The sequence below is a fragment of the Propithecus coquereli genome, unplaced genomic scaffold (assembly GCF_000956105.1).
Source record: "Propithecus coquereli isolate 6110/MARCELLA unplaced genomic scaffold, Pcoq_1.0 Scaffold80, whole genome shotgun sequence".
Lineage (NCBI taxonomy): Eukaryota > Metazoa > Chordata > Mammalia > Primates > Indriidae > Propithecus > Propithecus coquereli.
The window spans coordinates 1,720,942-1,732,948 of record NW_012154174.1 but is presented as its reverse complement, the minus strand read 5'-3'; the positions used below and the strand labels follow the sequence as shown (position 1 = coordinate 1,732,948).

The 12,007-nt window shown below is 39.0% G+C and overlaps 2 protein-coding genes across 2 annotated transcripts in view; one reads left to right on the top strand and one right to left on the bottom strand.

Moving 5' to 3' along the window:
* The window catches only part of DNAJC9 (DnaJ (Hsp40) homolog, subfamily C, member 9), a 9,191-nt gene extending 5,790 nt beyond the window's left edge, over window positions 1-3,401 (top strand). Inside the window, exons 4-6 of the mRNA XM_012663316.1 lie at window positions 3-158; window positions 2,385-2,471; window positions 2,804-3,401. Coding sequence (XP_012518770.1) covers window positions 3-158; window positions 2,385-2,471; window positions 2,804-2,923 — 363 coding nt within the window. The 3' untranslated portion in view covers window positions 2,924-3,401. The remainder of the gene's footprint in view (window positions 1-2; window positions 159-2,384; window positions 2,472-2,803) is intronic.
* A 1,406-nt stretch (window positions 3,402-4,807) lies between these two features.
* FAM149B1 (family with sequence similarity 149, member B1) overlaps window positions 4,808-12,007 on the bottom strand; it is a 69,187-nt gene continuing 61,987 nt past the window's right edge. Inside the window, exons 10-13 of the mRNA XM_012663217.1 lie at window positions 10,643-10,766; window positions 10,268-10,393; window positions 6,864-6,936; window positions 4,808-5,429 (exon numbers count right to left, since the gene is read on the bottom strand). Coding sequence (XP_012518671.1) covers window positions 5,356-5,429; window positions 6,864-6,936; window positions 10,268-10,393; window positions 10,643-10,766 — 397 coding nt within the window. The 3' untranslated portion in view covers window positions 4,808-5,355. The remainder of the gene's footprint in view (window positions 5,430-6,863; window positions 6,937-10,267; window positions 10,394-10,642; window positions 10,767-12,007) is intronic.

Below are 12,007 nucleotides of genomic sequence, written 5' to 3'. Positions count from 1 at the left end.
ACATGGATCAGATCATGGAGTCTGTGCTTTGCGTGCAGTACACAGAGGAACCCAGGATAAGGAATATTATTCAGCAAGCTATTGACACCGGAGAGATCCCATCCTATAATGCCTTTGTCAGAGAATCGAAACAAAAGATAAATGCAAGGAAAAGGAGGGTAAGATTTGGAATGCTATTGATTATTCATATATTGACTGATTCCAGAGAGGATTTGAGGGTATTTATAACAATGGAAGTATACACAAAACCATTGAAGTGAGGATTAGGGTTAATTTGATCTATATCTCTCATCTAATAAAATGAGCATACCAGTTCATCAAGAGAAACCCTTTTTTCTAGTATGTTGTGCTCAAGATGATTTTACAGAATGGATTGTTTAAATAATACCATCTTAAAGTAACAGTAAAATAGTTTTCATATGGGCCAATTCTTGTAGCTTTGCAGAGGCATTCCTCAGGAGATAAAGTAATGTAGTCTGGGTACATAGGACAGACAGTGGTCTTCACTCGGTTGAGGGAAGTGGTGAAGACCGCAGAGATTGTCTTGTTAAAATGCAGATTCTTGAGCCTTTGCCCAGAGATTGAATCTTGGGTTGGATCTGGAACATATTTTGTAAACAAACATTTTAGCTCATTTTGATGAAGGTGTCTTTTTGACTACACTTTGAGGAAGGAATACTTTCTTGATTGTCAAGAATCAAGGATTATGGCCTGTATGTCCTTTACACCCATATTAAACTGGGGGAGTGAGGGAGTGACTATAGCCCAGAAGGCTGGCCGACTCATTGACAGGACTCAATACCATCCCAGGTAAAACAGATTCTTCTGCCCACACATTCTGCACTCCTGTTTTCAAGGCCAAATAAAATTGGGAGAGTGGGTTTCTATATTCACACTTCTGGAACCTTGTTTCCTAGCCCTAACATTTCCTATTGTAAAAATGGTTAAGTTCCTGGAAAGAAAAACAAAGTAGGAGTCCAGAAGGCTTGGATTTTAATCCCTGCCTCAATTAATGCTTTGCTACGTAGCTTGTTACTTCAGCTACATAATACAAATACAAGAATAAAGGATAATATCTGAAAAAATGAATAAACTGGGGGAGTAGGGAAGGGTGGGGTGATGGCAGAGGAAAGGTGCTTAAGACAGAGTTCGGGGAAGGAGTGTATTCAAGGTAGTAAACATTTGTGTCTCTGGTCTTTTGGGAAAGTTGTCTTGGACTTGTACCAAAGTAACCATTACCTCAACTTGGCTTTCATAATAAGAGCTCCAGGGAGAGAAGACAATTCAGGATTTTGGATGTCTGGTGTGTATTTGAGGTGCCTTAATTTTATGTGGCTGAACTGGGGGGTGGGGAGAGGTCTGCAGGTTTTAGGTAAATGAGGCACGCACAAAGTAAACTGGCCTTTTTGGTTTGGTGAAAATTTCAAGGACCTGTTTTGCCTAGAAGGCCATGCCATCTCTGTTGAGCTGAGGGGAGAAGTGGAATGCATACAAGATCATCATTTTGGTTCATAGGCTACATCTGCTAAGACTCAAGCTGACAGTTTATCCTAAGTTGTTAATCATTTTCTCAGGTGAAACTGAGCACAGCTGCATTCAACAATAGGCTATTAGCTTGAGAAACTTCCCTAGAGTTTGAGGGAGAAATGGCATAGTTTTGAGAGACTGACAAACTTGGAAGGGATGCTGAATTTAGAGAGATAATTTGAATACAAGGAAACTGTGTCTCTTTATTGGTATAAAGAAGTCCTAATGTATTATCATTCCCAGAATTATTTGCATTCATTGCCACTTAGAAAATTCGCAAGGGGTTCAGGTTTCTTAGAGTTGTTGCCCTAAGGTGTTCTTGTATTTTGGAAACAATTGCCCTAGGAAAATTCAGCAAATCAAAGTGGCTTTGAAATCAGGTAAAGAAAGGTTAAAACTGAATTTATTACTATTGTTTCTTCTGCCTACTCAGGAGAAATCATTTTAAGACAGGGTTGTTCACAAGACTGCCATCAGTCCCATGTAGTAAATTCAGTTTCCAGAGGAGGAATCTGAAGTGCCTGGAGGACATCCTTGGTTAAGTGACCTTTCCTAGCTCTCCTAGCATATTTTCCTTTTGCGTCACCATGTGGTTTATGAGTGCCAAAGTACTTGTTATCCCTAGCAAGTAGACATGGTGATAAAACAAAATTGCTTACTGGAAGCAGGGATGTACTGCTTGCTCACAGGAATGTTGCCCTTTAATGAGTGACATAATTTATGTAATTTTATTCATTTTGTCTATTCGTATAATCCTTAAATTGAAACTGTCTTATCATAAATTTGCTGCTGGAAAAGAGGATGTATTTTAAGCATTTCCTAGTTGCCATCGAGTCTCATGTGAGTGTCTGTTTCAGGCTCAGAAAGAGGCCAGAGAAGCAGAAATGAGCAGGAAGGAGTTGGGGCTTGACGAAGGAGTAGATAACTTGAAAGCAGTCATTCAGGTAAACTCGGCAGGTTGTCACTACTTCTCTCATGTTCTGATTCCTACTGCTAGTATTTTCTTTGGAGTGTATGTGTGGTAATATGGGTATTTTGTTTTCTTTTAAGATGTAACTTACATACCATCTATTTGTCCTTTTAAAGAGTACAATTCAGTGGTTTTTAATATATTCACAACCATCAACACTAATTCTAGAACATTTCACCACTCCAAAAAGAAACCTCATACCCATCAGTAGTCATTCTCTATTCTCGCCTTCTCCCAGCCCCTGGCAACCACTAAGTACTTCCTGTTTCTATGGTTTGAAAGCTTGTGTTTTGACTTCTCAAACAGAGCAGACAAAAGGATCGGCAAAAGGAAATGGACAATTTTCTGGCTCAGATGGAAGCAAAGTACTGCAAACCTTCCAAAGGAGGAGGGAAAAAAACAGCTCTCAAGAAAGAAAAGAAATAATGGAATTTTTCTCTTCAAAGGACCTTAAGTGTTAATTGGTGCCATTGTAGGCAAGGTGTGGGCAAAAGTCAACCCAACCCTTAGAGGAGTTGTCTTTCCAGCCTAAATTATTCAGATTGACTAAACCAAGAAGAATCTCTCAACTTGATTTTAGTATTTCCTAGAAATCACTTGACACTGTGTGAGTCTCCTGTGAAGGAATTTGATGGTGATAGTTGGAAGGGCAGTATAATTCGTGACAGCACTTGCTTCCTTGGATCTTCTGTACATGGGATTCTGTCTAGAACAGGGGTCTCTCCATACTGTTTTCTGTGATGTGCATATCTATCAGAATTGTTACTCTGCCTGGCTAGAACACTTTCAAAACACTTTGCTGAACAGCTGTCTTCCAAATAACTGCCAATTTACATTTGGTCTTAATGATCCTAAATAGAGCCTTTTTGTTTTATTCAGTAAGGTTCTGTGCTCTTTGTTTGAAGTATAGGAAAAATAGGTGTTCAAATTACTTCAAGCATTTTTCTAAGACTTGTATGTGATTAAGATAAAATGATTGTTAAGTCTGGGGGCTTTTTAAATGATCCCAGTGATCATTTAAAATGGGATCTAGAAAAAGAATATGTTCTTTAGGATAGAGAGGAGGGAAAAAAAATAGTCCTAGGCAGTGTTATAATAGACAGCCCAGTTTAAGTAGCATAAAGAGATAGGTGTTATAGTCTTGCCTCTAACTGCTGAATGTCCTTAGTCAGGTCACTGAGCTTGCCTGAATTTGTTTCCTCATTTATAAAAGAGTGAGATCCAAATTCATCAGATTGTATACCTTAAATATGTCCAGTTTTTTTGTAAAAGAAGAAAATTTGCACTCACTTTGAGTGAATACACACATACAAAGGGTGAGAGAATTAGGATAAATGGCTTCTTAGAGGCCCCCTTCTGACTCTTTAATTTTGAAAGGCAAACCATACTGATCCAATCATTTGTTATATTACACTTACTGTATTGGTTTGTGAGAACAATACAGAGATTTTCACTTATATTTAGATGAGGTGGTATATGTTCATTAGAATATATATACAGAATTTTTTTAGGAGACCGTTCAACTTAAAATCTCTGATTTGTGGGCTAATGTTTTAACATACTATATGCATAAAACAAGCCTTCTCTTGCTATTGAGCTTTATGTATCATAATTTATCTAAGGTAAGCACATGACACATTTTCAGTTTGTGATTACAAGCAGGTTAAAAAATACTCTTCAATTGTATTAAAAATATAATTTAATATGGGTTGTCTGAAGCATCTGTCTTTGTATGACAGCATTACAACACCTTGGTATGATAAAAAGTTATCCCAATTTATGAACATTTGAATTTATCCACTCTGAAAATTAACAATTAAATCTAAAACTGGTATGATAATCAAGATTAGTATTCAGTGAAATTTAAATAAAATAAATTTAAGCCATAGTTAAAACCATTGCTGCATTCATGAGTGCCCTCAGGAAAAGGCCTGTGATAAAATCAGAATGCTGAACCTCTAATTCTGCTGCTCTCAGCATATGTTTGTGCTGGACTGACTGCCAGGGCTTCATACATTTTTAAGGAATTGTACCTTGGTGACTCACTAATAGACCCTACAAATTATTTTTTAACTGACTTTCTTAGAGCTACAGGAGATAATCTGGCAAGGTGAGTTTAATATTTGGAAAAAAAAATATGACCAGCAAAGTAATTTATAGAGAAAATAAGCATAACCTGATATCAAACAGGCATTGTAAGGTTGAGTTGTCCTATCTGAAAAAAAAATATGCAATATGATTTATTACATAAGCTACTTTACACCAGTGTTTAACATTTATGTCTTTAATTATTCATCCCTTACATTTTAATCTGCTGATAGGATTGGACATCTAAAGAGAAAGCTATGGAATGACATCTGTTTGATGAGTAGGTTGGATTTTTGACAGCACCATCTCTTAAAAATGACTTAGAACTTAATTACAGCTCTCCAGAAATTAATACAAGCGGAAGTATTCTAAAGCCAATAATACTATTATCAAACAATCATTTGCTGCTTTTCATGTACGTGTAATCTCATAGAAACCTATAATAATTGAACTGGTCATTGTTAACAGACAACATGAGCAGTGATTTGGGTATTAATTCATTGTTACATCTTTGGGTACAAACTTTACTGTCCAGTAGAATGGGTTAATTTATGCTGCAAGAAGACAGTAACGATATAGAAACAGTGTCCATGTAATCTTTGGCGGATACTCTGTTGTGTTTTTCACAGTCAGTTGTACCAAAATAATTCTTCATGAAGATGGTTTCAAGTTGATCTTATATACAAGTTCTGCATCACTCCATGACTGAACACTGATTCATGAAATCTTCCCAAGTGTTCCCTGCAGCCTGATGCGTTCTTCTCATTGCCCTATGGTCCCTGCCTGGTTCTAGAGACTGGTCCACCTCTGCTTTGAGATTTTGTAGACCCATGTAACTGAGGACCTGTCAGAAACAGATGACATCATAGAGTAACATTAGTAGACAGTCTAGATTTGGTAACCCCAAGTTCATATCTCAGGGCTTTTTTACTCCAATTATCTGCCAAACTTTAAATTTGGAAACTGGGACTAAGTAGTACAGTATATATTTACCAAGGCAATAGGAAACATGTTTATATATTTTATTCTGTAGAAATAAAAAACTTATATTCTGTAGATACAAAAGCAGTACCTAGTGTTGGAGAAGAACTCACTAACTAAAAAGGACTAAAGGCCAGGTATGGCTCACGCTTGTAATCCTAGCACTTTGGGAGGCCGAGGTGGGAGGATTGGTTGAGGCTAGGAGTTCAAAACCAGCCTGGGTAACATAGCAAGACCTCGTTTCTACAAAAAATAGAAAAATTAGCTGGCCACGTGGAGTCCCAGCTACTTGGGACGCTGAGGCAGGAGGATCACTTGAACTCTGGAGTTTGAGGTTGCAATGAACTATGATTGCACCATTGCACTCTAGCCCAGGCAACAGAGTGAGGCCTTGTCTAAAAAAAAAAAAAAGGAATAAGATGTTTCACGCACCTAAATGTTACATTAGTTACACGTGACTGTCAGTGTGGCTGAAACTGTAGCTCAGAGGCAGCAGTGCTTCTCTCTGAGGACTGAGCCAAAAGCAGAATCTGGTGAAAGCATTTAAAGACTACCAGCCAGTGCTACTAGGAACGGAACTAAGAAATCACTAGGACTACAAAGATGGCTTGGGCAGATTAGTTTTTTCTGTATTTGCTGATTAATCCTACCATTAACAGGAAACACTTCAGCTACCCAGTACTTCCAAATTTGCCTACAAAATAATAAGAATGACTCTGGTGGTGGTGAGAAGACTGTCATAGGAAGAATTCAGACATCCCTAAATTTTCTTCCATCACTCCTTTGTTAATATAGCTACAGAGTATACTTTAGAGATAAAAAAAGTTAATGGGCTAGAATCAGACTCAGCATATCCTGACATTGAAGAGTTTTTCTTGGCCTAACAGGTTAACTGATCAAAGCAGTTTAATCCATAGGAGTATCAATTTTTGCCTACATTATAAAATCCATGCCATGTTCTTAAAGACTATTTCAAATATTATGAAAATTATTTATTTGGCTTAAATTTTTTAGATTAAAAAAATAGTAGTTTACCACAGTTGTGAGAGGTTAATTTATATGGTATGAAAACAGCAGAAATCTGCAACTTTTTGGCTCTGGGCAATGGAACTCTTCTATCTTTTTATTATACCTCATGTCCCAAAATGAATTTGAGGTGATTACAAAGATGTGTGAAAACAAATATAAGAATATCTGGAAGAAAGGAAAGTAAGCGTAGGAAAAAACAAAACAAAACAAAGGTAGGGTCTTAACATATCCACCCATGGTAAAATAAGGGCCATGGCCCCACGTGTACCTGCAGATCCCCTACCAGGTCGGGCCTGATGAGGATACTCGGTTGCATGTGAATGATGCTGCTGCGTATCCAGCTAAAAGAGAAGAGATGAGACACAGTTTGCAACTTCTCCCAAAGGATAATACTTTCTTTACAAAGTTCACAGAGGAAAACCTTTAAATTGACAGCAATGTAAAAGGTATAGTCTACCAACCTGAGGGGAAAGTTGACTGTGCTGTGTTGAATTCCAAGTAGAAAAATCCCAAGCCAGATGCTGACAAAGCCATTTGTTAACTCATAAAAACTACAAATTCTACAACTTTATTAATATGCCTTTGAGAAAATCTTACCATTTATAAATAATCCATATGGCTTAATATTTCAGTTAGATTCCAAGGGAGTGTTAACTTATCTGATTTCTATTCACTGCCTACTGACTATTTAAAACAGAACCAGCCTTTTCAGCAACATTGAAATACCAATGACTTTACTACCATAGTGAAATAGTGAAATTTAACTCTACATTTACTTTTCAGCGCCTTTTTTTTTTTTTTTGAGAGAGTCTCACTCTATTACCTGGGCTAGCCTGCAGTGGCATCATTATAGCTCACTGCAGTCTGAAACTCCTGGGCTCAAGTGATCCTCCTGCCTCAGTCTCCCAAGTAGCTGAGACTATAAGCACAAGTCACCATGCCTGGCTAATTTTTCTATTTTTTGTAGAGACGAGGTCTTACTATGTTGCCCAGGGTGGCCTTAAAACTCCATGCCTCAAGCAATCTTCCCACCTTGGGCTCCCACAGTGCTAGCATTATAGGCATGAGCCACTGTGCCCAGCCTACTTTTCAGCTTTATGAAACTCATACATTTCAGAATTACCTCAAGGAATTTAAAGATTTAAAGATATGACTAAAATGTTAAATCGCAAATATCCAAGGCTAGGCGCAGAGGCTGCAGTGAGCTATGATTGTGCCACTGCACTCCAGCCTGGACAATAGAGTGAGACCTCATCTCTCAAAAAAATGCAAATATCCAATGAAGAGCTACATATGCTATCCTGTCGGGGCTTCTGAATAAAAACATCCCTCAGTTCCCTGTCAGCACTCAAATTGAGAGATTTAAGAAATTTTTTTCTGGTGAAGCCCCCATATTCTAGAGATCAGGGGTCAGGAAACTTATTTTTTGTAAAGGGCCAGATAGTTATTAAATTTTGTGAACCATATGGTCGTTGTGACTACTCAGCTTTGCTGTTGTGGTATCAAAGTAGCCATAGACAGCACATAAATAAATAAGCTTGCTGGCTCTGCTCCAACAAAACTTTATTTACAAAAACAGGCAGCAGGCTAAGTAGCCCATGAATTGTAGTTTACTGACTTTATTTTAGATGAAAACACCAAGGAGCACAGTGCTAGTCTGGCAGCACCAGGCCCAGGACTCAGCCAGCACTCTTAGATTGAGCTACTGGGTATCTCCCTTTTTATGACAGCAAATGGGGAGAAAAATGGCTATGGTAAGTAATTTTTACTTTGTTATTGTTATAAACTTATGAAAAAGAGAAACTTTGAAAGGTTTTGTGCATTCACTAAGGCAATGAAAAATAAAAAGATAGGAGAGAGTGCAGCTATAGAATATAATCAAGCACTGCTTAACAAATATCCTGGATTAGATTATGAGAAGACAAATTCAGTAGAAGTTCTCAAACTTTCCGGGATTTACACGTTGAACTCCAAGAATCAGAAATGCTCACACATTTCCGTTTTGCCCTTATTTTTGGTGAGTTTCCCCCTAAATCAAGCTTTGTGAGGTCTGCTAGGTTGAATAGTCTCCCCTGCAAAATTCATGTCCAGTTGGAACCTGTGAATGTGACCATATTTGGAAATAGGGTCTTTGCAGATGTAATCAAGTTAAGGTGAAGTCATACTGGATTAGGGTGGGCCCTAAATTCAATGAGTAGTGTCTTTGTAAGAAGAGGGAAACATGAACACAGATACACAGGACAGAAGGCCATGCGATCAGAGGCAGGAATTGGAGTGATACAGCTGCAAGCCAAGAAACACCAAGGAATGCAGGCAACCACCAGAAGCTAGGAAGAGGCAATACTTCCCTAGAGCTGGCAAAGGGAGATGGCTCTGCTGACACTTGATTTTGGACTTTTAGCCTCTGGAACTATGAGAGAATAAATTTCTGTTGTTTTAAGCCACCCAGTTGTTGGTCATTTGTTATGGCAGCCCTAGACAACTAATGCAAAGCCCCGTTCATTTATTCTCACCACTCTTCTAGTAGAAGAAAGACTGTACAGTGCTTTAGGGTGATTTGGTTCAAGGTTCATGGGATAAGTGAGTTGCAAACACTAACACCCTGAAAATTGGTGCAGGCTCTCCAAGCCCTCTTTCCACAAAGCAGATTAGGTGGGATTGAGCTCCTGGCTTATAAATGGGGAAGGGTGAGTGCATGACATCCAGTCTCCCAACCAGGTTTTTTCTGTTACTCGCTTAAAAGTAAAAGGGCTAGTAAATGCAAAGGTAGTGTCCAAATTTAAAACACCAGTGGGAAAAGAAAAGTCCTAAACTGGGGGTGCTGGCACATACCTTTATTTCCAGCTCTTCAGGAGGCTGAGGCAGGAGGATTGCTTGAGCCCAGGAGTTCTAATCCAGCCTGGGCAACACAGCAAGACCCCATCTCTAAAAAAAATTAAAGTTCTAACTCATTCATCACCAGTCCTTATAATCTGATACCAATTTTTTTTTTTTTTTTTGAGACAGAGTCTCACTGTGTTGCCTGGGCTAGAGTGCCACAGCATCATCTTAGCTCACAGCAACCTCAAACTCCTGGGCTCAAGCGATCCCTCTGCCTTAGCCTCCCGAGTAGCTGGGACTACAGGCATGCATCACCATGCCCGGCTAATTTTTTCTATGTATTTTTAGTTGTCCAATTAATTTCTTTCTAATTTTAGTAGAGATGGGGTCTCACTCTTGCTCAGGCTGGTTTCGAACTCCTGAGCTCAAACAATCCGCCCGCCTTGGCCTCCCAGAGAGCTAGGATTACAGGCGTGAGCCACCGCACCCGGCCCCGATACCACTTTTGATGTAATTCCATAAGAGCAGGGTTAGACAAGTTATGCTGATCTGCTATGCACAGGAGTTTAACATTTTTGCTTGTGCTGAGAAATATTTAAACAGATTGTTTAGAATTTGTAATTTCTGTGTAAGGCATTTTCCTGACAAAAGAATGAGTGGCAGGGACATTCTACATCTTGTAGCATTTCAACAAAATGTACTGATAAACACTTTTTATTGTTAGTACCTCAACTTTTATATTTAGAGTTGATTAAGCCACCAGATAAAGTCTTAAGTCTGTTAAAGCAGTAATTTTTTTTCCCTTTTCATTCCCCAACTATCAAGACCATATTAGGAAGTATGTCACTCTACCAAAAATGACTGTGTTGTATTGGGCCTGGAGAAAAAGTCAGGTAAAAGGAGCCTCTCTTGGGGCTGCTGATAGTTGGGTTCATCCACTGCTGCACTTCGAGCTCGACTGGAATCACTGTGGGGTTTCTGCAAAGGAGATAAAAGTTATAGATTAAACTATTAGTAGTGGAAGCTGCATATGTCCTACATCAACCCTGGTAGGTGTGGTAACTGCAGGCCAAGCAGCTCCAATTCCACCATTATAAATTAGCACTCAGTTTGTGCTTTTGTGGACAAAAGCTAGTATAAATCAAGACCACAGTACAAATCCTACAGAATCACTGCCCATGAGGTATCACAGTAAGCACATGGAAGGGCAATATGAAAGAGACATACCGTTTGCTTTTGTGGCCCCACTGTGCTCAGATGTTCAACTTCAGCTGTGCCAATAGGTGGCAGCAGATTATTTCGACTCAGGGGCATCGGTGAAGGGGAGGAGAGCGAGTCAGCTACCGCTGGGCTGCAGATCCCACCAGCGAACACCAAGGTATGAAAGCATGAAGTTAATACCAGCAAATTGATTAGAAACCAAATAAATGAAGCAAATGAGTTTAGTAGTATTTTCTGATTTTTTAAAAGCTCTATTTGGACACACAAGAGAAGTTGACCCTTTCACAGAACTGGATGGTAAAACAATTTTCTCTGCCAATTTTGGATTTGTAAATTCACATCTGATGGAATTCTCCACAGTTCTGGGCCTTCTGGTTGTCCTTTCCCTAATAACTGTAATTCTCAGGTAGAATTCCTAAACTTTCATTCCCTTCAATGGGATTTGGAACAGCTTTCAGTGCTACTTATACCTAAGACAGTAATTGAAATGGAATGAGATTTTCATGTTTCAGAAATAGCAAAGGAACTTATTTTTCAACTTAGGAAAAAAGTACTATCAGAGAATGAGAGATTAATTATACCTCAAGACCACTCATCCCCAAATGAATGCATCTATGGCTCTGTTGGTATAGATATAGCTACAGCCACATAATAAAATAGCTGAGCAGGCAAGGAGAACATTGGTGGCCTGACAAAGATTTTTGGTGGTTTGGGACATCCTTTTTTGTGAGTCTGTTGGGATAAATTATAACAAGAAACTGAAAAATCAAGATCAAGAAACAGCATGTTGGGACAGAAGTATAATGACACATGCTTAACTCAGAAGCTGAATTCAGTACACAGTTGTGTACTATAATAATATCTTATATACCCTTGGTTATAGTCTTAGAAATCAATTATCCTGGGATATTTTGTGAATCAATAACTAAAAAATTCTATGTTAAAAATTGGCCTCTAGGTATTTTTTGCACAATGAAGCTCAGAGTGTTTAGTGAATGGAGGGTGGGAAAGGAAAGATTATTTTAGTGTTACCTAAGTGTTACCTAAATGTTTCCTAACAAGTTCTAAGGGATATTTTTCCTGGTATATAAGAAACTATTGGCTGGGCGCGGTGGCTCACATCTGTAATCCTAGCACTCTGGGAGGCCGAGGCGAGAGGATTGCTTGAGCTCAGGAGTTCGAGACCAGCCTGAGCAAGAGCAAGACCCGTCTCTACTATAAATAGAAAGAAATTAGCCGGGCACGGTGGCGCGTGCCTATAGTCCCAGCTACCCGGGAGGCTGAGGCAGGAGGATCGCTTGAGCCCAGGAGTTTGAGGTTGCTGTGAGCTAGGCTGATGCCATGGCACTCTAGCCCAGGCAACAGAGTGAG